Below are 27,036 nucleotides of genomic sequence, written 5' to 3' on the forward strand. Positions count from 1 at the left end.
TTCATCCCCCCACCACCCCCTGGAAAAGTCTTTACATAGGATCAGAATGGCTCCTCCCAAGTTAGGAAGGCACTCGGTTAAAGTGCCTGGCTGCGGGGGTGGGAGGTGTGGGCACTGCTTCCCAGCAGCCCCGGAGGAACTGGATAGGCTCCCTCACAGCTGCTTAGGATTCTAGCTGGTACCTTCCCTTGACGTTTGCCAGTTCCCTCAGCCTTGGTCAGCAAGCACGCTGCAGTGAGAGTGTGAACAACAGAGCGAGGTCACATCTATGTGACACAACTGCCTGGGGTGGGACGGAGGGGCCTGTCTGCTGCCCGAGGTGAGGGGTGCCGGTTCTTGGGGCTGCTCACCATGATTCCTATAGAGGGGAGAGGTGAGGTTTCCACTCGTCAGGACCTGGGGGCTGGCCTGCCCCGGGCGGGGCAGGGGGAGGGGGACGGTTTCTGGGAGGTGCCTCTGGCCGCGTCAGTTCCCTCCCCCTCCCCGCCTCCCAAGTGCAGCGGCTTCCCTGGGCTCACACTCCAGCCAGAGGCCAGGCTCCGGGGGACCTCCTGCATGGCCTGTGAGGAAGCCACCTGCCCCGGGAAGGGATGGGGCAAAGGCAGGACTCTAGGAGAAGGTCCCCAGTGTACCCGAGTCCCCTTATTGTCACTTGCACACTGTACCGCGTTATTGTCTTACACTTTTTTTTTTAAAGGCCCTTACCCTCCAGTTCCTCATGGTGCCTGGATAAGAATCACAAAGGATCCCCAAGCAGAGGTCCCCTTAGATACGTGTATGGATGAAAGGCATCTGTCTTGAGCCTTCTCCAGAGCAGGGGAGGACCAGCTCAGCGCCCTCTCTGCACGCTGTCTGGAGCCCTTGGGGAAAGGTGCTGGGAGCAGCACCGCAGCCTGCCCGGCAGCCACTCAGCCCCCAGTACCGACCCAGGCACCGGCACCCTGGCTCTGCGCGCAGGCTCCACGCAGTCTCCGGGCGGCAAGCTGGAGACCCAGCACCCGGCTGGCCGTGTGGCCCCGCCCCCTCCCCGCCCCTCTTACTTTGTCGGCAGCGGTGAGGCGGGTCCAGGGCTTGTCGGCCCTGCGGTCATAGTCCTGAGCGTCGGCCACCTCCACGTAATCGCTGAAGCGGATGAGGATCTTCCGTTCTCTCAGCTCTTCCACTGTGGGCCTCTGGCTGAGCTGCGGGACGGAGAGATGGATGTGGTCAGCCTATGACGTTTAGATCACTTGGTCCATCCGTGAATTTATAGGTGGGAAGACGAGGTCCAGAGAGGCAGCTGACGCATCACACACACGTGAGGGGCAGGGCCCAGGGGACACAGGGCTCCTGATTCCTGGACTTCTCCAGGACTCTGTGAAGGAGTTTACTAACTCATGAGCTGCCTCCAGGCCTATTCAGCCAGCCAGCCAGGCTGTCTCTTAATAACACTGCAGCGTCCCGGTCTGTACACGCGGGGTGTCTGTGCATGGCTGTGGGTCTTCCCACGTCTGTCCTACCTTTCCCATCAGGGGACAGAAATCTTACACAACAGTTTTTTTTTTTTTTTTTTTCGATACACGGGCCTCTCACTGTTGTGGCCTCTATCGTTGCGGAGCACAGGCTCCGGATGCGCAGGCTCAGCGGCCATGGCTCACGGGCCCAGCTGCTCCGCAGCATATGGGATCTTCCCGGACCGGGGCACGAACCCACGTCCCCTGCATCGGCAGGCGGACTCTCAACCACTGCGCCACCAGGGAAGCCCAACACACAACAGTTTTATATTCTCGATTTGTGAATCCACATCTGTGTGTTAAACTTAGTGCTCTCTGCAAGATGGGTTTGTAATACTTTCTGTGTATGTGTCTTAGACACAAAGAAAGTGTATGTGCAAACGGTATGCAAACTCCGGGGTGTGCAGGAATGAGGGTATGTTGATTTATGAAGTCAGGGAGACCCTACCCCTCAACAGCTCAAATGAAAGGCGAGTCCACAAAGGCAGAGCTAGCCCGCGTTGATGCCAAAGAAGACTCAGACGGGCTCTTTGGATAGGTCTGTGGTGAAGGAAGGAAACAAGTGAATTATTCAACCATCTCCCAGTGTTACCCGCTAGCATCCTTCCTTTGTACTTTAACAACATAAGGCTGACATTTCTATTATCTCTTCCTGTCACCAGATTTATTTCTTCTGGAGCAACACAGTTGCTCTCTCTTTAGGATGCTGTCAATTCATGTTCAACCAATGTTAGTTAAAAGCAATTTTTCTCTAAGCCCTAGACTGTATTTAATTCTATTCACAGAAGATCCAGTCAAATAGAATCTTACCACAAAGGCCTACAAAACAAACACACGCAAGTGAATCCAAACCACCCCGGCTGTTTTGACTGTGTATCACGCAGCTGCCATACACCTTGGCTGGTGCCAGAGTGTCCCAGCTTGCTACCAACCGGCCTACGATGGAAGAGCATCGTTAGATGACTGCCTGGCTGGTGCCGAGCAGAACGGTGACAGCTACTGCGAGGCTCCGGACAGGACCAAAGCAGCCTGCGGGTCCCCCTTGGCCAAGGGAGGAAAAACCTGGGGCTCAGAGGCCTACTGGGCTGTGGCACTGGTCACCTGTCTAGACGCTGTGTAGCTCCCCCACTCAGAGTGGCTGCAGTCTGTCCCGAGGTGGCCCTGGTTTTCCCGGGACAGGGCATTTTGGCATCAGCTGTGACCCGTCACAGGAAACCAGAGGTCTCCCACGCTCTATGGTTAGGGGTGCTGTAAACAAAACTGGTGGCCTATCCTGACTCCAAGATGTGAGTGCAGGGCGCTCTGTACTGTCATTAGAGTACGTAGGCATTTACCGTAATACCACAAGGCATGAAGACTTCTACTCCAAGCCCCAGTTTGTGTTTCTAAGGACTTACTAGCTCGCCCTGGGGTGTTAGACAAACAGTACTATTTTCTCAGTACGCCATGACAGGAGAAAGGTTGTTAAAGTCGGAATTTCTAATTTCAGTTTCTCACAGTCATGATGTAGATTCTATTAATAGCCTGTCTATGTAGAGTCTGGAGTGAACATAAACCTAGAGGCTGGCTCTGAAGGTGAGGGGCTCTTCTTCATGCCTGAGTCTGGTGGGGATTGGACACGACCCTCTCCAGATCAGTAAGAGACCGGGCCCCAGTGCCACCAGGGAGTGAGTGAGGAGGACGCCGAGTTCTCCTGCCGGGAGAACCACTGCCCGGACTCTGCTGTGAGCCAGGGCTCACACCCCTGGCCACACGGGGCTCAGGAGAGGTGCCTTTGGCTCCTGGATGGCTCTAGCCCTTGGGGTGCGTGCACCCAACTTCCTTGCCTGGACACTAAGGAAATTATCTTTGCAGCCAAAGTTGGTTTTCTGCGGATGCTGGGCTGGAAGAAGGGGTGGGGTGCAGAGGTGGGTAGCGTTATGTTTCCATCTATGGCAGCAATAATATCGTTTGCAACCAATTACTCAACAAAAGGGTACGCTGAGACCCCAATTCCACTATTAACACAACCTGACCCAGGTACATTTCTTCCCTTCCTTCCCTCCATTCCTTCCTCCCTTCCAGCCATCCTCCCTCCAATACTTCTTCCCATTCATCCAGCCAGCCAGCCAGCTAGCGAGTTTTTGGAAGTGGGAAGCAGGCATTTATCCCAAGATAAAGCATGGAAATTTTAGGTTAGTTTCAATTTGGCTGAAGAAAATGCCTGGTCTGTGGCTCTCAGCATCTGCTACTGTGTTTTATTTTTCTCAGTGTCTTAAATAGAACGATACTGAGGAAATCCTCGGGCTGAGGGTAAGTGCAAAGCATCCCCCACCACTGGCTTCTGGTCTTGGTGTGATACAGGCTCCCGAGGAACAGAACGTGCCCAGAGCCAGGAGGCGATATGGATTCCCTACCTGCTGGCACGTTCCACATCTCTGTTCACAAAACCAGATGTGAACGCTGCTTCTGGTCTCTCCCCCATAAACAGTTTATCCCTTCACTCAGGCTCATTATTTCTAATTCCCCAAGCCAGTCCCAGGGGAGGCAAATGCTGAAATTACAAGGCAGTTTTCCTGGGAGAAGGAAAGAGAGGTAACCAGGGGGAGGAAGAGGCATTTATCGATAGACTTGAGGACCTGCAGAAACCCCACCCCTAGTATTACCCCTCCCGGGGCAGATGGGTGTGGGAGGAGACCCTCTTCTCTCGCCCCGTCCTGCCAAACTATGCAATTAGTCAAGCTTTCCCTTGCAAAATCGAATGCTCTTTTTAAAGAGATGAGAATTAGGTGCATGTCCAGATCTTTCCCTATTACTAGTTTTTAGCAAGAAACCCTACAGTTTAGGAGAATTTTGGGGTCCCAGCAATCAAGTCCAATGAACTTTATGAAAATCTGATTAAACATTTTTTCTGAATGTCTAGACCTTTCTCTATCAGAAATGAGCGGCCATCACCAGTCTCCCCTTGATAACCTCATCATTTCAAAGACACACTTAGAATAATGCATCTCCCCCGGTCCCCCTCACTACTCAGTCTCAGGAAAAGGGATGCCCTGCGTCCAAAGGCTGGGTGGTCTTAAGGATGTTAAGAGTCAGACCTTGACTGGAGTGAGGGCACCTGGATGAAGTGAGGGCCCTTAGCTCTTGTTCGAGTTTCCCACCAGGGGACACCAGCCCGTCAGCGGCTTGTCAGGCCCTTGCTTATCCTACTCCCTTTAATTGGGATGGTGTCTGGCTTGTCACCGTATGTTTGGGATGCTCTAAGGGCAAGAGCGTGTTGAGAAACACAAATCATCACCTTGATAATTGGTACGATATTTCAGGATCTCTGAATTTCTTCCTTTGCATAATATTTCTAGGGAGAAAAATCCATGAACAAACCTTTAGAGAATTAATTTTAATGGGTCTCTTAACTGTCTCTAAGCTTTGAGTATCTTTCTCTCAAGATGGTCACTGTAGGAGGCTGATGAAAAACACTTTAGTCAGACAGAATATAGTAGTACACCTTCTGTGTCATTAATTAAAGCTGTCAACATCCTCCAAGAGTAGCCTCAAATAAGAGTTTATTATCAAAGAGGAGCCTCAAATAAGAGTTTATTATCAAAGAGGCCACTTGTAGAATTAGATCCACTTGGGTCTCCATGACATTGCCAAGCCATCTACTTTGGGGGTTAAAAACATATAAAAATTCTAGCTTTCTGACTTTTATCTAAGTGCTTTTCAAACATCTTCATTAGAGTTATCAATACTTTTGGCATTTTCCTAACTCATTAATTCAAATCGGATTTAGCATAATAAACTCAAATAGTTCTTAGGTAACAGGTCAGGAAGAGTACCAGCGGAGACAAGGAAAACTCGCACTTTCCCAGGGTCATAGCAAATAACTGATACATTTGAACTTGTGATTTTGATAATGAATTTCCAGTTGCCTCATGGGGTTACGGTGAATTTTTAAAAACAAAATATTCACTGTACCTGCAGATAGAATGCACCTGACATCAAGTTGCTTGGGGGTAGGCCAGTGTCACCAGCCAAAAGGACTGAGGGTCATGAAGCTGAGTGGACCACTGGCCCCTGGAGAGGTCCTAGAGAGTCCAGAGAGCTGCATGCCCTGACACCCGAGGAATGGAACCATTAATGTCACTTCCAATGGGCCAGGCAGCTGCAAGGCCAACACAGGGCACAGCAGGGGAGGGTGGCCCCCTGTCCCGCCCCAGCTCAGCATGGAGAATCGTCTCACCTTCCGAGTTAATCTCCTCTTGATCTCCCGTTTCTCCTCTTGTTCCTCTTGTTCATTCCGAGCTGAAAGAAACATTTAAGACGCTTTAGATTTTGGTAGCAGTGTCGCACAAAGGTGCAAGCTCTGCAGGTTCTAGGCCAAGCAGCTCAGTTTTTTTTTTTTTTTTTTTTTTTTGCGGTACGCGGGCCTCTCACTGTTGTGGCCTCTCCCGTTGCGGAGCACAGGCTCCGGACGCGCAGGCTCAGCGGCCATGGCTCACGGGCCCAGCCGCTCCGCGGCATGTGGGATCCTCCCATACTGGGGCACGAACCCCGCATCCCCTGCATCGGCAGGCGGACTCTCAACCACTGCGCCACCAGGGAAGCCCCAAGCAGCTCAGTTTGAAAAGGAGGAGAGAGTTCCCATCCCCTACCCTGGCCACCCTTTCTGCTTGTGGGGACACTTTCCAAACTGCCTGTACTGTTTCAAATGGGTGGTGAGTGGGTTGACCTTATTTTGTTTTACGTCACACGGGGTTTCAAGTCTGCAGGCCGAAACGCTGGGCCAAGAAGAGGGGCTACGAGGCAAGGAGGTAGGTCCTGAAAGAGTGGGGTACTGTCTGCAGTGACACAGGCATCCGGGGAGAGGTAAGGCTCCCTTCTTTGGACAAGACCTGGGCCTCACGCAGCTCTGCCTCAAGCCTCACAGCAACCGAAGGGGACTCGCTGTGATGTGGCCCTGGTGCCCGGTGCCCTGCGTGGATGGAACAGAAGCCAGGCCCCGCGGGGGCGCCTGCCACCTGCCACAGAAACAAAACGAGGCACGGCTGATGCCAAACGCAAGGCTGGAATTTCAAAATGCCCACCTTTCACAAGCCCTGATTCCATGAATTCTTTGACTCTTCCAAGAAGTCCACAGAGCACGTGTGAGGCCACAGTGTGGGATACAACTGCCTACATTTAGACTTCTAAGGAGCGTCTTAGGAGAGCAGACCCCAGAGCTTAAACCTTCTCAGCTCAACATGTGGGGTGACCTAGCATCAGGTGTGTAAAGCGCCGAAGGGAGCAGAGATTCGGAGGACACAGAACGCGGGAGTATCTAAGTAACGCAGTGACCTTGGGTACCTCACTTTCCTCCCAGGCCTTGCGATGGAAGCACGGATCACAGCATAATACTGTCTAATTTGAAGAAAAATCACGAACGTCAGCCTGGCTCCCATGCCTCTGCTTCCTGTCTACTGAACTGAGGGTGGCATCAGAGAGAGACCACCACTGCCACTTGATTTTGCACCGGCTGCATCAAAAGGGCCCTTGTTCCCTCATTTTGAAGTCACCGTTGGAAATTATGGTTCCATAACTCCATTAACTTGCCACGCAGTGCGCACTCACCCTTGAGTGGTCTCAGGACAGGGCTTTAAAACAGGGACCCCCTTGTGCCTAGAAGGGGGGTGCCCTCGCCCCTCCTGCCAGCCTGATGGCAGCAACCACAGCCTCAGCTAACTCACACCGCAGGTGGCAACACCTCCCGCCAGAAGGAACGGCGGTGGCTCAGAGCACAACTCACGTCCTTGAGCGATACCCCCGGGGGCACGGTTTGGCCAGTGTGACTGCCTGTGGTGACCAGGATCTTGGACCAGGGCAGCTCCAGAAATGGCCACATCCTGCTGTGGGCCAAAGTCCCCAGGGGTCCCCGCTGCCCCAAACCCCACGCGAGAGCTCCTTCCTTTGAATTGAAAGGTCCTCCTCCCCCCACCCCGCCCCAGGGTTCCTTTTAAAAATGAGAATTTCTCTTGGATAGAAGCCTGTTCAACTAGTCAGCCATCACTATCTTAGTATGAACTAATGTATCAGAGAGAAACTGGGAGGCAGACTGCCAGCCGCAGGAGAAGGGAAGCCCCCAAGAGCTGCATTTGCAGGTGGGAGGGAGGACGAAAGGAAAGGTCTAGAGTGGATGGTGAGCGGCCGGGGGGCAGCTCGAGGGCACTGGGTTGGAATGTACAGACTTGCAGCCATGTCAGGGCCAGGGGGGCCCACGAGACCGCCTAGGCCACTGCTCGTGGTCTGGAAATGAGGATAGGAAGGTCCGGGGGGTTGAGCGGCTGGCCACACACTCCGTGGCTAACAGACAAACAGTCCAGCTCCTTTTCTTGCTTGGCTACGCTGCCTCCGCCCATCCCATTTTGCTCAGGGCCAGCCCTCTCCTCCTCACTGGTTACTGGCCTCAGACTCCACTCGGAGCTGCCTCCTCCTACAGGCCCCCTCCCGAGCCGTGAAGGTCGACATCCTGCCCAGAGCACCGAGCCCTCATCGCCTACAGGTGTTCCTGAGGTCCCTCTCAGGGCTAGGGGCCCCAAGCTACCACCTACGGAATCTATACCTTTAGTTCAAAGCCATTTACAAACCCAGGGTCATGAATTCTCAGGCAGCGGGGACCAAGACAGCCCCACTGGGCAAGTGGGAAGGGAGACTAGGAAAAGCCCTCGAGGTCACGGCCTGCTGCCACCATCAGAGAGTGCACTGTGTGCTCAGATGTGCCCAGGGTCTCACTGGCTGCCCAGTGGAGCCAGTACTGCCCACAGGGCCGGGCAGCCTGGGATGGGAGTCAGACCCGGCTTGCAAAGCTCCACCGCCCAGCAAAGCCACCGCTCTGGGCCTCTCTCCTGCACACTTAGAGATGTGGTTCATCCCTTGACTTACAGCCCAGATGATAATTCTCAGAATACACTGTTTGAGGGTTGTCTTCTGATACCACGAAACATTTCTTGTTTAACAATCACACAAGATTTTAAAAAGAGAAAGAAAAAGCTATTTCGGAAAACAAAATTTCAGAACGCAGGAGGAAAAAAAAAAAATACCGACAGGAAAAATAAGCTCCTTTCCAGAAAGTTCTGAAACTGTGACATGATGACCCTGTTTGAATGTGGTCAAGTGATCCTTCAATTTGCAACTGCTCAAACGGACAAACACGCAAGAGGCAACAACGAAAGGGAACTGTGGGAACAACTTGTAAGCCCCTGGCTCCCCTGAACCTGAGCCCCCAGGCTCACTGGACGCAAGTAACTGTCTCTAAGACCCGAGTGTCTTTCTGGAGGGTGAGAAAAACCTAACTTGAGGGGCCTGCCCACCGCCTCCCATGGATCTGGGCAGACGAGGCGTGGAAGCTGGTGCCTTTGGGAAGCAGGTGAGCTGGGGATTCTCTGCCTTCTCTTTCCAAAACCTGTGTCCTCGCCGAGAGAAGTGCTGTCTTCTGAAACATGAACAATTCCACAGATGTTTTTAGCTCCTTCACATTTAGGAGTTAGGCTGGGGACCCCAGGTACCGTGTGGCCCTGTAAGAAAGTTGTACAGAGATTCCTTCGGCAGGACCACAGATGCGTGTGAGGCACATCTGGGGGAGACGTTTAAAAGGAGAAGAAGAAAGCCCGTTCACCAGATTTCTGGCTTTAGGAACAAACGGACACCTTTTTATTTTTCTTTCTCTCTAAGGCAGACAATTTATAATGGATCAGCTATCAAGTTGGGGCAGAAAGGGAGACACGCCGGCCAAATGCTTCCCCAACCAGGAAAATCATCTGAAAGCATTCGAATTCTGTTTCACGGCAAAGTAAACTTAGAAACTTTTAAAGGCACCCCCTTCGTTACGAAGAATGTAATCATACGTACAACTTCCTAGAGATCTGGGAAATGGGGGAGGTGGCCTCAGGACTGAGGAAGGTCAAGGCTGAAAGGAACAGCCACCGCGAGGCGAGGGCGTGGCCGAAGCCGGAGCAGCGCGGCAGGATGACGGTGGAGGCACAGGGCACGCAGGTGGGTGCCCTGGGGCAAGGGTGCTGTGGGTCACGACACCGGCCCCCCCATCACAGCCCTCGCCCGTGACATTCAACAGCAAACCATTGGGCGCGGACCCAGTCGCAAGGCCACACGAGCAAGGCGAGAAAAGCAAAATCAGGAACACTTTCGTTTGGTCGAAGTGGAAATTCCCAGCTACTCACGCAGGGGCCTCACGCGACCGGGGCGTGGGTGTGTGCGTGCGTGCGTGCGTGCGTGCGCGTGCATAGCACAGAAGTTCTGTAAAACTCTGCGTAGCATGTATTTCTCTTTTCTGGAGCAAATCAGAAAGGGATAGACGTGTGGGGAGAAAGGGTCTGAAATTAAACTAAAAATATCTGTTGACCATCTAGAGGGCAGTGTCGGTGAGAGTGTAGCATGATGAAGCGGAGAGGTTTTAGTTTTTAATTGCTGCATATCTCCCCCTAAATTGAGGCATACTGGCTGGTGCCCATGAGATGCTTGGTTTCTTTCAGCATTTTAAAAATAGGTATTTTAAGCACCACATGGACTCTCTGTACTTAGGCAAATATCTCTGTGTCCTGAACCAAACAAGAGGCTCGTCGGCCTTTTCTGTCCACAGACACAGTGACAGCGAGTTTTCTTCAATGACAGCCTGGGCAGCTATACCAGCGGCCAGTTGGAGGAGGCCTGAGAGGAGGCCAGGAAGGATTTCCCCTTGGAAATGCTCTCTTAGACTTTAGGTTTAATGCTCAGAGGGAGGGGGGATTTTATCCCCAGCAGCTGGCTGCAGTGGAAAGTCACACTTTCTGGTCTTCGTTTTCAAATGGCTACTTGCCCTATTTTAGCCATCCGTATCATATTTGCAGTTTTTCAGCCAGTCTGGCTTTAAAGGTGACCCCAACTCTCACTTACTAGTAAGTTCTCTCACTCAAACCTTTCAGCTTCTCTGACTTGGCAGCTCGCTAAAGGGCAGGTTCTTGCAGACCCTGAGGTCCTCGCGAACCAAGTGCATTCGAATTTGCCTGCTCTGTGGGGATGCTCTCTCAGATGTTCGAACACACAAGGGCGAAGCCTCCACCACCAGAGAGGGTTTCGATCGTTTCCACACCACCACACAGGAGAAACCCTGTGGCCTGCCATCAAACAATAACCAAAGCCACCACGAAACAGCAGCGCTCGCCACGGGCTCGGTCACTTACGTTTCAAAATGTTCCTCTGCTCCAACTCCTCTGCAGTTGGCCTCTGGCTCAGTCGCCTGCGGAAGAAATCCAGGAAAAGTTTTTGGACCATATCATAGCCTCCTTGGGTCGTTAATCTTCCCGGCCGTCGCAGATACATGGGGCAGGGTCAGCGGCTGGAGGCCCTGTTCCATCCTGTGCCCTGAAAGACTGGCGCTCACCACCAATGCCTCCTGAGTTCCTCGTTTTCAACCCCAGGAAAGGCACCGACGTGATGTCACGTGGAGCCGAACCCCCTCCCTCCATCGGCCCCTCCCCAGCCCTGCTCCTCCGGGCCTCCAGGCGCATGGACTCTTCTCACAGAAGTCCCTTTCTTTCGTGTGGCCTCCCAACTTCGGGAGCATGGCCTCTGCTTTTCTCCCCCCGGCCCCGAGGCTAGAGCTTGCCTCTTGCCATGTTTGTGCAGACTCAGAACACAAAGAGGCTCACGGCCCCATGGAGACGGGAGAGAGCACGTCTGTCTGCAGAGAACAATAGCTGCTCTTTTGGTCCCCACCCATCGCCACCAGAGCCTTATTAGACACAAGGTGGCAAATGAACAGGAACAGAAATGACACTTGGTGCCGGCACGTAATTTAGCCACAACAAGTGAAACATCACAGCCAGGATGTGAACTTGCTATGGTGCAACAGCAGGGGCCGGGGGCAGACAATGGGCGGCACCAGGTAGGGGCAGAAGTTGCCAGAGAATGGGAAGGGCACCGAAGAGGAGACTACACGTTCTTAGAGATGCTTTGACGGATCTGACTCCAAAGGCAAGGGAAATGAGCAAAAACAAGTGTGACTACATCATACTAAAAAGCTTCTGCACAGCCAAGGAAATTATCATCAAAACAAAAAGGTAACCTACAGATGGAAGAAGATAATTGCAAACCACATATCTGATAAGGGGTTAAAATACAAGGTATATAAAGTGCTAATACAACTCAACAATAACAAAAAGCAAACAACCCGATTAAGAAATGGGCAGAGGGGCTTCCCTGGTGGCGCAGTGGTTGGGAGTCCGCCTGTCGGTGCAGGGGACATGGGTTCGTGCCCTGGTCCGGGAGGATCCTGCATGCCACGGAGCGGCTGGGCCCGTGAGCCATGGCCGCTGGGCCTGCGCGTCCGGAGCCTGTGCTCCGCGATGGGAGAGGCCGCAGCGGTGAGAGGCCCGCGTAACACAAAAAAAAAAAAAAAAAGAAAGAAATGGGCAGAGGATCTAAGTGTCCATAGACAGATGAATGGATAAAGAAGATGTGGCACATACATACAATAGAATATTACTCAGCCATAAAAAAGAATGAAATTGAGTTATTTGTAGTGAGGTGGATGGACCTAGAGTCTGTCATACAGAGTGAAGTAAGTCAGAAAGAGAAAAACAAATACCGTATGCTAACACATATATATGGAATCTTAAAAAAAAAAAAGGTCATGAAGAACCTAGGGGCAGGACGGGAATAAAGACGCAGACATAGAGAATGGACTTGAGGACATGGGGAGGGAGAAGGGTAAGCTGGGACGAAGTGAGAGTGGCATGGACATATATATACTACCAGATGTAAAATAGATAGTGGGAAGCAGCCACATGGCACAGGGAGATCAGCTCAGTGCTTTGTGACCACCTAGAGGGGTGGGATAGGGAAGGTGGAAGACGCAAGAGGGAGGAGGTATGGGGGTATATGTATATGTATAGCTGATTCACTTTGTTATAAAGCAGAAACTAACATACCATTGTAAAGCAATTACACTCCAATAAAGATGTTAAATAAATAAATAAACATAATATGTTGCTTTACAAGAAAAAAAAGGCTAAACAACAACAACAAAAAGAAACTGGCAGAGGATCTGAATAGACATTTTTCCAAAGAAGACAAACAGATGGCCAACAGGCACATGAAAAGATGCTCAACATCACTAATCACCAGGGAAACGTAAATCAAAACCACAATGAGATATCACTTCACACGTCAGAATGGCTATCATCAAAGAGACCACACAAAACAAATGTTGGCAAGCATGTGGAGGAAAGGGAGCCCTCGTGCACTGTTGGTGGGAATGTATACTGGTGCAGCCACTATGGAGAACAGTATGGAGGTTCCTCAAAAAATTAAGACTAGAATTACCATAGGACCCAGCTATTCCACTTCTGGGTATTTATCTGAAGAGGAAAATCCTCATTTGCAAAGATATCTGCACCTCCATGTTCACTACACCATTATATACAATAGCTAAGATATGGAAGCAACCTAAGGGTCCACTGATAGATAAAGAAGATGTGGTACATACACACAATGGAATATTACTCAGCCATGAAAAAGAACGAAATCTCGCCATTTGCAACAACATGGATGGACCTTGAAGGTATTATTCTAAGTGAAATAAGTCACACATAGAAAGACAAATCCCATATGATTTCACTCCTATTAGAATCTAAAAAAACCCCAAAGAAACGAACAAACACAATAAAACAGAAACAAACTCACAGAGATCAGATCAGTGGTTACCAGAGGGGAAGGGGACCTGGGGGGGGGTGAAATGGGTGAAGGGGGTCACTGTATGGTGACGGATGGTAACTAGACTTGTGGTGGTGATCACGTTGCAGTGTATACAGCTGTTGAATTATAATGCTGTAGACCTGAAACTTATATTTAAAAAAAAGAAAAAGAGAACCACATGCCCGGATAAAGTTCCAGGAATGATCACACAACGGGCCTCAGCATCACAGAGATGTTTGTGTTTCTGAGGCTCTTGAAAATTATTTAACAATCCTGCAGTTAATTACTCAGCATTCTGCTTCCCCCATTGGGATGAGGTGTGTGTGAGACGAGAAAACTGTGGAAGGAGTTTGAGGCCCCTCTGAGTCCTCCAACGGGACTAAGGGGTAAAAAAGAGTGCCGTCCCGGCAGCAGAGGCTACAGTCCCTCCCGAAACAGCGGCAACTGGCGTGTACTGTTGGCAAGATGTTTACACCATGGACTCTGGAGACCCAGAGTGAAGATAAGAAGTCCACGGAGTTGCCAAGTGTAACTATTTTAAACCCAGTGCTCACTGACAGCTGATTCTGTGATTCCCCAATATCATCACCACTTAGGCTGTAGACAGGGAATGGGCCTCAATGCCAGAGAAAGGAGTTTTGATCAGATACCTGTCTGCAAACCCCTTAGCACCCTGGAAACTGCTGGAAATGGTATTCCAAAGTGTTTTTAAGTCTGTAAGAACATTTTCACGTCTATTCTTCATTTTCTTCTCAAAACATCCCATGAAGGGATTACTTATCCACCCTGATAAGGGCCCTCTGGGTATCTGGAAATTCACAATGCTGGAGGTTCCAAATTTGGACTCAGCAGTCTTCCTGTCCTTTCTAAAACAGCATTCTCAGACTGTAGGAAGCAACTTGAGATTACCCAGCTGGGCAAGCTGGTGTCATAGGTCTGGAATGCAACTCCTGACTCCACTTAGAATGAGTTCCTTAGAGGCTCTGCCTCACCTTTCAATTTATTTTCCCTGAGAAAACTGGTTTCTTTGGTAGGGACGCACAGCCACCTTTCTGGGACCATTTAGTAAAACCCAGGTTTTTACATGAAGCTTGGGTTTGGGGGCCGTATGTTTTGAAGAAGCCCTCCAGACTCAAGGCGGAGTTTGCATCTCAGAAGGTGGGGGGCGGGCAGCGTTTTGGAATCTTATGCCCTGAAGTGTCTGCAGAAGGTTCCCTCACTGGCTTGTGCTAAGCGGCCCGTGGCTCCCAGGACCAGATGCGTTGCCTGCTTCTATTCTGGCCTTTTTCTGTTTTTGTTCTTCTTATGTGACATGTTTGAAGGGGACAAAACAATGCGTAACTGAAATCTAACCAGAGAAAATGCTGCTACTAACTAGGCAGCCTTATCATTAAACACACATGATTTCACATGAGTCCTTCTATTTACGTTTCACTTCTCTCGAAAGGGTCTGAGGACATCCAGGCTAATCACAGATATAAAATGTAGCTAAGCCCTCCCGAAGGGCACGTATTATAACTAGTTGTTTTGACTTTGAAAATGAGATTCGGTAGGAAAATGATATTGTGGCTTAATGACAAAGTGCTAAACAGCTCAGGAGTTAGGGGACCTGGGTTCCACTCCTGGCTCTGCCCTGAACCCACCTGGACAAGGTATTGGACCCGCTCAGCCCTATGTTCTTTTCTCTGCAAATAACAAGAGTAATTGAATAAGCTAATGCTGATTTAATGCCTAAGAAGTACAGGCGTGGTTCTAAGAACTGCACGCATATTAATTCATTTAATCTTCAGGTCAGCCCCTGGAGGTGGTACTATCAGCATCTCCATTGCACAAAGGGGAAAAGGGAGGCACAGGAAGTTGCATACCTTGTCCCGGGTCACAGAACTAGCACAGGGCAGAGCCAAGACTTAAACCCAGGCACCCGGGCTCTAACAGTCTCAACACTCTTAACCAGTGTACTAGTTCCCTATTGCTGCTGTAACAACGTACCACAGATATAGTGATTTAAAACAACACAAATTTATTATGTTACAGTTCTGGAGGTCGGAAGTTTGGAATGCGTGTCTATGGGCTAAAACCAAGGAGTCAACAGAGCTGCACCCCTTCTGGAGGAAGGGAAGAATCTATTCACTTGCCTTCTTCAGCTTCCGGAAGTGCCCTGCCTTCCCTGTGCCTCTTCCAAGCCCGCAGTGTCGTATTTTCCAATCTCAGACTGACTGCAAGCGTTCTTGTGATAACACTGGACCCACCCAGATAATCCAGGATAATCTGTTCAACTCAAGATTCTTAACCACAGCCTCAAAGTCCCTTTTGCTATGAAAGGTTATAGGCTCCTAGGCTTGGGGATTAGGACACGGATGTCTTTGGGAGGGGGAGATATTCTGTCTACCACAACCATAGTACCCTACGCGTCAGAAATTGCAAACTGATGTCCAGTGGGTTGCATTTGACTCTGCAAGTTCTTCTCCTTGCTCAGAGGTTACAGTTTTTGCCCCCCTGAATGCCTTTAGAGAGGGTATGTTTGTTCTAGTTAGCCCGGTCCCCAACCCTCTCTCAGATAATACCTGTCCTGCTTTCTTCCTTTCCAATCATTCCTGGCCCTGAGTTTGAGACCCCTGGATAAGATCATCAAGTCGTAAGAATCCCCACTTTTGTTTTCCTTCTTTCATCCACCCATCTACCCAACGCTGACTAAGAACCTCACTGAGGACTGAGCACTGATAGCTCTTAGGAGCTCAAAGCCTAGAGGTGCGCGTTAGTGATGAAAATTTGCAGGTTGAAACTGGAGCTATACTTTTCAGGAGCTAGACTGCAATAGAATGCCCTCGAAACGGCCGGCAACTTGGACGTGATTTAGACCCTCATGGCAGTTTAGAAGACGCTACAGACTCTCTCAGTGTCTCAGCTTGGCTAGCAAGAGGGTTAGCCAAAAACAGATCAGCAGATGTGTGCGAGGCGGGCTGGGCGCCAGGCAAAATTGTGAAGGGGATCATGTTTTTGTCAGGGTTCTGTCTCCTGGACCCTTCCCCTCTCAGGTTCTTGGAATTACATCATCACTCTTTCTATGTCATTCCTGTCAAGACCGGTTCTTAAAACAGATGCTATATACTTAGCCACATTCAAATGTAAATTCATTCATTCGTTTCACAAATTATTTATTGAGTGCCGGCTCTGTGCTGGGCATCGGGGACTGGCAGAAACAGATCAAGGTCCTGCCCTTCGGGAACTTAGAGACTGGAAGAGGCTGGGAGAGGCAGTCATTAATCACATAGTGACAGGGGGATAAATTAGGAGTTTGGGATTAACATATGCACAGTACTATACATAAAACAGATAACCAACAGGGACCTACTGTATAGCACAGGGAAGTATACTCAACATCTTGTAATAACCTATAATGGAAAAGAATCTAAAAAAAGAATATATATGTGTATAACGGAATCATTTTGCTGTGTACCTGAAACTAACACAATATTGTAATTCAACTATATTTCTTTTTTTAATTTAATTTTTTAGTTTATACTGGAGTACAGTTGATTTACAATGTTGTGTTAGTTTCAGTGTTAGTTAGTACAGAAAAGTGGTTCAGTTATACATATACATATATCTATTCTTTCTCAGATTCTTTTCCCATATAGGTTATTACAGAATATTGAGTGGAGTTCCCTGTACTATACGGTAGGTCCTTGTTGATTATCTATTTCAACTATATTTCAAAAAAAATTTTTAAAAACTACCAAAAAAATTAAAAAAAAATTCACATGGTCATAGAAAGAAGTATAAAACTCTAGTAAGAGGTTCCATGGTGAGGCATCTGGGGCAGTGATACTGGGACCTGACAAAATTAGGAGGTCAGGAAAGGCTTCCCAGAGGAAGTGATACTGTGTCTGGGTGCAGATCTGGAGGATGGAGGAAGCCAGGTTCCTGGAATGGACAAAGCAATGGGAAGAAGGATGGTGGGAAACAAGCCAGGAGCCAGGCCATGTGCCCATGGAGGCTATGTTAAGGAATCTGATCTCCCAAGGAGCAAAGTGAAGTCACTGAAGAGTTTACATTTAAGGATAGGAGAGGGGAGGAACAAATGAACATTTCAGGTTTACAACAGATCACATTGTCTGCTGTACAGAGAATGGGTTGGGAGACGTGAGAGGCAGTTTAAACAGGAGCCTCAGAGGCTACTGCACACCTGGTAGAGGATGACGGACACCTGGGCTAGGCTATGATGGTCGATGTGCAAGTTCTTAGGGAGTCCAGCTGACAGACCATGGAGACACAGCGCCTACGGACAGAGGGGGAAGGAGGAGGTATATTGGATATCTCTTAGGTTCCATAACTTACGCAGCTGGACAGATGGTTATATGCTACTCACCCAGAAGGCGGGAAACACTGGAAGGGAACTGGGGCATTTTGGGGGAGGACAAGGGAAGGGTGGAAGGGAACCATGAGTCTGAGTTTAGATCTGTTGAGTCAGAGTGATTGTGCGACGTCAAAGTGGACGCATCCAGTAGGCAGTTGGATATACAGAGCTCGGTGGAGAGGAGATGGCTAGGCCAGTGACAGAAATCTGTGGCTAGTTTGCAATTAGATAATATTTGAAGTCAGGGGTATGGAGAGAGCATAGAAAGAGAAGAGGAGAGGGCTTAGGATGGAGCCTTACAAAATTCCAATATTTAATTCTCAGACTAAGGAAGACACACCTGCCAGGGAGTTAGAGGAGGGGCAGGGCACGGAGACAGGATGAAAATTAGAACATGGCATCCTGGAGGCAGAGGAAGACGCGCGCGGCCAATGAAGTGGGCAGACGAGGTCTGGAAAGACTGCCCACTGGGTTTAGCACCGGGGAGGTTCTCAGCGAGCTCACCTAGAACTCTTCCAGGGGGTGGTGGGGACAGAAGCCAGGCTGCAGTGGGTTGAGAACAGAGGTGAGAAAATGGACACAACAAGTAGGAAGGCCTCCTCCGTGAAGCCTGGTTTTGAAGGGACCAGAGAGTTGGAGGTGAAGGAGGCTCAGGTGAGGTTTATAGTTTTTTAATGGGAGGAGACTGACATGTTTAACAGAAAGAACCCAGATTAAGTGGTGGTGGTGCCGGTGAGAAGCTAAATATATAAGGAGGGCAGAGGCTCCACGGACAGTGCAGGAGTCCTGAGAAGGCAGGAGGGGTTGGGGTTTTAGGGGCAGAGAAGACCTTATCTTTCAACTGGAGGAGGGACAGCCCTTCACCGTGACAGGAGGCTGCAGGAGAAAGTGCGCCGTGTGGAGGTTTGTCTGTTTGGTATCGGAAGAAAAAAGGGTGCTCCCAACTGATGGCTTGTACTTATTCTTTCAAGTTGGACTGTAATAAAGATGACTTACACTAGTTTAAAATATTACCTTTCCTTGAGGGATTTGTCTTTGAACAGAGCCAAGTTCACGAGCAAACGGGTAAAGCTCTAGCTTCAGTCACCAGAATTTTAGGGGCACGCCCGGGGCAGCCTGCCATCTTCACCAGGTGAAGCAGCCATCTGCTTGGTTCCTTTTGTTTGTTTTTTTGTTTTTGCATTACGCGGGCCTCTCACTGTTGTGGCCTCTCCCGTCGCGGAGCACAGGCTCCGGACGCGCAGGCTCAGCGGCCATGGCCCACGGGCCCAGCTGCTCCGTGGCATGTGGGATCTTCCCGGACCGGGGCACGAACCCGTGTCCCCTGCATCAGCAGGCGGACTCTCAACCACTGCGCCACCAGGAAAGCCCTGCTTGGTTCCTTTTAAGATCTACCTTGTGTGCAAGCTTTGGTTAATAGAAAGCTGAGCAGAAGGGCACGATGACCGTATTAATGAAATGGGCAGTTTTATGAATAATCCCGAGGAGCTAATAATTCCGAGAAGAAAAGCAGAGATGCCTTCTGAATGCACTGAATCTCTTACGCTATCCTCACCTTGACAGTAGATTTAAGTAATTGTATCTGATTTAGACTAACATTAAATTAAAATTTTTCCTGATTAGATATTTAGACATGACCGTTCACATGCTAGATGACACAGGAAACTCCTTTTTTGGGAGCTAAACATTTATATAGAGTGAATTACCCGAAAGTAAAGGTTTAATGTCCTTTCAAGTGATGTGTTTAACTAGCTCTGCTATTATATATGTGACCCTGGTTTACACAACATCTCTGAGCAGCAAAACTGTTTGCACGCCTCAAATGATTTCTCCTTTACCGTGGATCACGGCTAAGTGATTTCCACTCACCGTGAACTTGAAAATCACTGGCTCCCATTTAAGTGCCACTTGCCATCCACTGCCACACACGAGCCTTTTATTTTCTTTCAAAATGTAAGAATGGATCTTATTCTTTATCAGTCTGAACAACTCCATCGACACCACTGACCATAAGAGAAAAGCAAACAAGCTAACATTTTTCTGTGAAACCAACCAACCAACCCCAAACAAATGGCACTCAGGTGTTGGCCTTGGAAGGAGGAGACTGCTAGCAAATGCAGCAGGAAGATGCTTTAAATATATGCAGAGCAGCGGAGAGCTGTCTTCGAGCATTACAGCATCTCCCCAGAGAAGTGACACGACCCTTGTAGGTTTTGCTGGTTTGACTTGACGCCGACAAGGATTCGTTCTGCGGCACGGATCTAACGAGCCTTCTCCAGGCTTCGGAACAGCAAGGTCACCGCTTTCACTAGTATTTACAACTGCTTATGGTTTGGAGGGCCCTGATTTCAAAGCCTGGATCTCTGAAGCTGTATCTGCGTTTCAGGAAAAAAGAAAAGCAGAATTGACTTCGGTTTGTTTGCTGCATCTCAGAGGGAGGTAACTGCCTTTTCAGACAGTTGGAAAGAGAAAAGGCAAAGGTGCTCGTGGAGATTGACAGAAAGCCAGGTCCTCTTTCCTAAGGCAGGAGAAGATGGGGGTTCCCCCCCATCTTAGACAAGCACGCTGGGGCCAGGTAAAGGGGGGAAGCACTGAATTCCATCCCCTGCACCTCCTTTGGCATCTTTCCCTAGGACCTGTCAGTGCCATGAAGCCTGGGGCATTTCTGTCTGGTCCTGGTCATCACTACATCGCCAGTTCCTAGGAGACCACCGAGACCATCACAGGTGCTCATTTAGTAATTATCTAACCCAGATCCTACGAGTTCTGATGCCACACATGTTCCCTGGATGACGTCATCAACACTCACGACTTCAGTTAGCATCTGCATGCCAGGGACTCCAGATTCCATATCCCTAATCGTACTTTTGAGTTCCAGACACCTTTCCAACTGCCTTCTTAGACTCTTACAGGCCATCAAACTTAAAGGGTCCCAAAGGAATTAATTTACCTTCTTCCCCTCCTGTGAAGGTAGTTTTGCCAACTGGACACATTATTTTGTCTACCAATAATATTCTGACCCCCAGGGAGCTGCCCAGGAAACTGGGAATTATCCCCTGTGTACTTCACCCCCGGGGGTCACTCAACCACCAAGTCCCAACCATCTTTCCTTCCATCCCATCACCACCTCCTCCAGAAAACAGGCCTCCAGCATCTCCCCCATGCTGCCACCCTATCCTCTTCCACCCCAGACAGAATGGTCTTTCTAAGGGGCACATCTGATCCCTGCACTCCCGGCTTGAAAGCTATGCACACCTTCCCGATGCCTGCAGGGAGGAGTCAAAATACCCAAATGTCCTCTAAGGGTCTTTGTGATCTGGCCGCCTGCCAAGCATCACCCCGCCCTATTCTTTAGTCGTACCTACCTCCTCTTGGTTCCTTCCAGATTTGCATGCCCTTCCTTACATCTAAATATCCTTTCTCTTCCTCTTTATCTGGCGAACCGACAATAATCCCCAAGATTGCAGCTTAAACCTCAAATATCACTTCCTCTGTTCAGCCTTTGGTTAAGGTGCTTTCACAGTCTATGACAATAGTCCTGTGTCTCTTGTATCCTGGTGCTTCTTATTCTTCCTACTGCTCATCTCGTCCACTGGAGCCCAGAGCTGAAGCTCTGTGAGGTGCGGCCATGTCTGCCCATCCACCACCAGGGCTGGTTCATGAGTGTACGACCTGGGCAGTTGCAGAGAAACCCCCCACTCAGAAGGGTCCCGTGCCTGGAGCTGAATGTTCTTGAGGTCTCAACCGCCCATCACAATCTGGCTTCTGTCCACACCACTCTATTGTGCTGGTTTTCAACCAGGGACAACTGTGCCCCCCAGGGTGCATTTGGAAATGTCTGGGGACATTTGTCATGATGGGGGAGGATGCCTTTTCTGATTCCACCAGGCACAACTGGTCACTCCCTCTGCCGCGTCCTTCCATCTTGAGCACGCCTCATCCACCACACTGATAATAAGTGCATCAGTACAGCCCCTAAGCACCACACACCTCACCAGTCAAGTGGGAACAAAAAATATCCTCAAGTTGTCAACTCAAGCTCATCCTTGGTCCTCTTCCTATAGCGTTTTGTCTGTTCTCCTGATCTCTGCCGTTTCTGAGTCAGTGGTCCTCAATCTTGTAGCACATTAGAATAACCCATATTACCTTAAAAAAGACCGATGGCTGGGCCACGCTCTGGACCAATTAAGTCAGAATATCTGAGGGTAAAGCACTGTTAATATACTTTTTAAAGCTTCCTAGGTCATTTTTCAGCAGTAGCTGGGAACTCCTTAACTGTGGCAAATTCTTGGGTGCCAGACCTACTGAATTAGGAACGTTTGGGTGGAACCCAGCAGGCTGTGTTGTTTAGACACAGGACATGACGACATACGGATCTTCAGGAGAGCTGCATGCATATTCAAGTGTGAGAACAAGGGCACCGGCACCTGGATATTCTTTTCTTAACTTGAGCCTTCCCCCAGGTACCCCTGTACTTCTTGTCCTTACTTCTTTAAAGAACATTGCTTCTGATGAACAGATCTCTGGAACAAGGACAAAAAGGGATTCAAAGAGGAAACTCCGGGGTTCACTGTTGAGTGACTGTCCTGGACAGTATCATGGTTAGGATGACTTGTGCAGTCTAGACAATACAGAAATGTCATAAGAATATATACTTATTCATCCACTCATTCATCCACAAAATACTGTGGTTCCAGATTTCCCCAATGCCTTGCTTTGTTGGGCGTCAATAAACAATGTATAAAACGCTTGACTACTTTCCAAAGCAAGGCAAGGGATGGAGAGTTGGAAGTAGGTCCCCTGATGCCTCCTCTTGTGCCTGCTCTGACTATGACACCTGGGCGACTCCAGGACCTACAGGGTCTGTGCAGCTCATGCTCTTTTCCTGTTCCCCCCAAAGGCCAATCTGCCATCTTGGGGCCATCAGCACCTCCCAAGGAGAGGCTGAAGGGTCTTATGTGAGACAGAGGCTGGGAGACAGCTGTCAAGCATGCCCAGCCCCTTCTCTCCTCTTCATTCAACAGGACTACAGCTATTTTCCTACAGCTGCCTCTCAGGGCCTCTCCTGAGCTCCTATTTCTGGAACAAATCACAACTCCAGCTCAGATGAGATTTCACGCTGTTTAGAAACCTGGAGATGAAAACACAAAAAACCCCCAAAGAGTCCCAGAGGCTCCAGTAGAGGGGATGCTGATCATCTGACTTTGCAAGGTTTTCTATAATTCTCCTTTGTTAGAAGTCTCATTTCCATACTGTTTCCTCATCTGTGACGCCACAATTTTAACATAAAGCTTCATTTTAAAACCATTAGTCCTGTAGAACAAAAGAGTGGTAAAGAATATAGGTATCCTCATTAAAGTAGAAGTGCTTAACCATGATAAAATTCCATAAAATACATATATATGATGTAACAGACATCATATATACGTATATATATACACATATATATGTATGTAACAGACATCATATATACGTATATATATACACATATATATGTATGTATGTGTATATATATACACACACACACACACACACACATCTTTTTCCCCCAGCAGCATGGTGGATTTTAGGAATGTCTAACCAGTTTGGATTTGCACTTTTGCATTTTTTGAAAATCTATTTGTTAATTCTAAAAGAATCAGGAAAAATGGAGTTCTAATAATGGAATGGGTCTATTTGTCTAGGAAAGGATCTATAATATGGGAAAGGCAGAGAAGAAAAAGAATGTAAAAATGGAGCGTGATACGGCTGCTTCAACCGACTTTACCTTGACTATACAGGAAACAAATATAATAAACGCGTTTACTAATTTCTTGGCCTTATCTGTACAATGGATTGGGAGACAGGTAGCTTGTAAGAAGAGACTGTATCCCCTCAAGTATGTTCCCCAAAAGAGACCATGAATTCGTAGCACATGTCTAACATAGGATCCTTAGCTCCCAGCGTGGTGGACAGTAGGCCATATCCTTTTCTCTCGTGTGTGTGTGTGTGTGTGTGTGTGTGTGTGCATACATACATCAGCATTCTATTATTAATCAATTAGGAAACATACCATGTAACACACAATGTAAATGCAGGACAAATTTAAGCTACTTTCTTAGGTAGGCTAAACCTGACATTATATATATGCTTTTTTTTTTTAATGAATAAGCTTATTTTATTTCTGCCTGGACAAAGTTGTATGAATTTACAGCTCCTTCGTGGGAAACGCCTGAGTATTACCCAGGTGCTGCTGTTGACTGTGGGGTGAGAATCAGATTTCATAGGCTGTGGCCCCAAATGGCTACATGTGGTTAAAGACTGTGAGGAGAGAGGGTAACGCGCGAGAGAAATGAGATGGAGAAATGCTCCGAGGATGTGCTGCGTGGACACAGCAGGCTCCAGGCAGAAGGTACCCGCTCAGCCTCACTCAGCTTCCGCGAATCTAAAGGAAGTACCAGGTCACTCAGGGAGGGTGAGCTGAAGGCTTCCCGTGGATGGGACACTGCCTGGGCAGCTTGGGGTGGAATGTGCAGGTGGCAGACTCATTGGTTCAATCAAATTTGGGGAGGGCAGCTCTCATTTTAACTCACAGGAAGAGGTAATGACCTCTCTCAGCATCTTTCAAGGGGGAGCTTGATAAGTTACAATACGCAGACGAGCAACACAAGGAAAATCATAAGAGTCCAAAGGAGGCTTGGACTGACCGTAGGTAAAGCTCTTCTCAACACACTGATCACCTGTCACGACCCAGTATTTATCTGTCTGCCTGCTGTTTTTTCCCAAGGCACTAATAAGGCTGCCCGTTTTGAAGAACTATTGTTTTAGTGGTTCATTGGGCACAGAACATAAAATTTTCATGATCACACTTCCTAAAATAGAAGCGTATTCACTTATATTTCAAAGGAACTGCCTTCGGAATCAGAGGGAAAAGCGATTTTCCAGGGTTTGTATCTTTGGATGACTTCCCTTGTTTATATTCTGTCAAAAAAATCACTGTTTAGTTAGCATATATGCAATTTTCAAGGCTATTCTAAAAATCTTTGCATTCTAAACCAAGAAGAGTGAAATGAATATAATGAAGATAAATAAAATGAATTACTCTTATTAGCATTTTGCATGAGAGTTAGGGTTTTTTTTTTTGCCAGTCAACAAAGATGTGAGGGGACCTATGAAAAACAACTGTTGTGCAAATGTCTCAGCTGTAATCCAGTTCTGCTATTTAAATATTCAGGACTGTGTGCAAGGTCTAAGGAGAGCTGTCGAAAAATCACCTTCAATCAAACCTGCAGCCAAAGTTGGTGGATGAGGGAGAAAGTACTCTACATACCATGGAAATTATCCTGGAGACGAGAAATGCCAACTTCACCGTTGAAACAAAGAACAAAGAAATCTTCCTAAGTATAACGGATTAGAGCTTCACTTATCATCTGAATGACAGAATCACTAGAACAGGCCAACTCCAAACTAAGGCATCAGATACAGAATCTTCAAAAGTACCTGATCAGTCTTCAAAAATTATTAACGAGATTTTCTCAGCTGTGATTAACTATTAAGATGGGGAAATGTCTCTCACTTGGGCACTTCATTTAAATGTTCTTTTAGCTATGTGGGATTGAGGAGGAAACAGTGCCCAGGAAAGAAACTACCTATGAGAGGATTCACAGATTCCTTATTCATGGGCTTTTTAACTTCTGAAAATGTTTCTTAAAGATTTAATTCAAAACCTTTGAGTCATTTCTCTCTCTTTCAGACATGAATTGAGAAAATCAACTGAGATCTATGACTTGTCATACTTTCTAACAAATAACTGGCCTGTTTCTTCCAGTGAGAAGGGAATACATCTCTCCCCTTTCTGGGGGATATTAATTTTTAGCACTGGCTGGGGTCAGAGGTCTTGGTTTCAGATCCCAGTGTAGCCAGATAACTGTATGAACTTGGCTAGCAGCTTAATTTCTTTTGGCCTCAGTTTCTTTAACTGTAAAATTAAGGGTGCTAGAGGCAGTCATTCAGGAGATGCAATTGTGAAGGAGGTAAAGAAACTCACAAATAGACTCCTTGTGATATAGGTACAAAGCTCACTGTGGGAAAAAAAACCTCCAAATAAGCTAATCTGAAAGCACTAGACCAGATTCTGAAGTACTATTCCAGGTGACAGAAGCATCTTTCAACCAAAGTCTGGTGCTTCGTAAGATGATTTAACTCACTGTTTATTCATTGCCTCCCAGCAGATTCACAAATGGCTTTGAGAGCTCCTTTCATGAATAAAAGTTTGATAGCAATGACACATCCTTATGACTGTTTTAGTTTATAGAGGGATCAAAAGATTGTAGGAAAGAAAAAAAATATGTTACAAGAAAAATGGTCTGACAACTCAAGTTGAAGTTGTTCCTATTAACACATAAATGTTTAGATTATTCAGTGATTAAGTTATCCAGAGCCCTGTCCCATCCGCATTCTCCCAGGAACATTGAAAGGAAAAAAAATGGAAAGAGAAATAGTCTAAAATACATTCCCACCAATAAAAGGATGTGGCCCAGAAGGACCCCCACTTGCCCCACAGAACCTGCCATCAGTATCTCTTTCCCAGGCTAAAACAGAGAACGATGGGTAACCTTGACTAATCTCTTTGAAGGAGGATTATCCAGCTACCTTTTTTTTTTTTTTTTCCTGGTCACATTGCAGGGCTTGTGGGATCTGAGTTCCCCAACCAGGGATCGAACCCATGTCCCCTGCAATGGAAGCACTGAGCCCTAACCACTGGACCGCCAGGGAGCTCCCTCCAGCTACCTTTTAAATGATACCTCATACAGTGTTGTGCACCATCAATTCTAAAAGAATTCCAACAGAATCAATTTGTCGAGGTTCCATGGTCTCCCTTAGTAACTTGTTTCCCTGAAAAGTGAACCTTAAACCCACAGAAAACAAACTTATTCAGCTCAAGGTGCACTGTTCCTTTCTGAGATCTCCCAGTTGTACTTAAGCTAGTTTTTTCTTTAAACATGAGCAGTATTTATTTTGGGCCTCATTTTTCTCTAATGGAGATTATTTTGATCTCCTGGCCCTCAGGAGCAGTCCATTCACTGACACAGCTCATGGGCATGTAGTGATGTCGGCCCCAGCACAGGCCCTCACAAACTTTCCACATGATCTGCTCCCTTCAGATGAACCATGACTCTGCACAGCAACCGCCAACTGGCTACCTTCTTCCTTCAGCCAATGTGAAAAGCCTTTTATTTATTGTTGTTTTTGCCAAATGAAAATTGTATATATTTAAGGTGTACGATGTGGTGTTTTCATAAATGTCTATATTGTGAAATGATGACCACAAACAAATTAATTAGCATCTCATTCTACCTCCGAACGGGAGAAAGTCTTTGCAAACGAATCAATGGACAAAGGATTAATCTCCAAAATATATAAACAGCTCATGCAGCTCAACATTAAAAAAACAAACAACCCAATCAAAAAATGGGCAGAAGACCTAAATAGACATTTCTCCAA

General features: G+C 47.9%; 1 protein-coding gene across 9 annotated transcripts in view; it reads right to left on the reverse strand.

Moving 5' to 3' along the window:
- PHACTR1 (phosphatase and actin regulator 1) overlaps nt 1–27,036 on the reverse strand; it is a 539,914-nt gene that overhangs the window by 6,814 nt on the left and 506,064 nt on the right. For 8 of the 9 annotated variants that reach the window (XM_060308258.1, XM_060308257.1, XM_060308254.1 and 5 more), the window contains 3 exons: nt 10,682–10,737; nt 5,713–5,774; nt 1,041–1,181 (listed from right to left, as the gene is read on the reverse strand). In XM_060308258.1, the coding sequence (XP_060164241.1) occupies nt 1,041–1,181; nt 5,713–5,774; nt 10,682–10,737 (259 nt within the window). Of the gene's footprint in view, nt 1–1,040; nt 1,182–5,712; nt 5,775–10,673; nt 10,738–27,036 lie in introns of those variants that run through there. The other variant, XM_060308262.1, reaches the window with a different exon arrangement.

This window comes from Globicephala melas, chromosome 11 (assembly GCF_963455315.2).
Source record: "Globicephala melas chromosome 11, mGloMel1.2, whole genome shotgun sequence".
NCBI lineage: Eukaryota > Metazoa > Chordata > Mammalia > Artiodactyla > Delphinidae > Globicephala > Globicephala melas.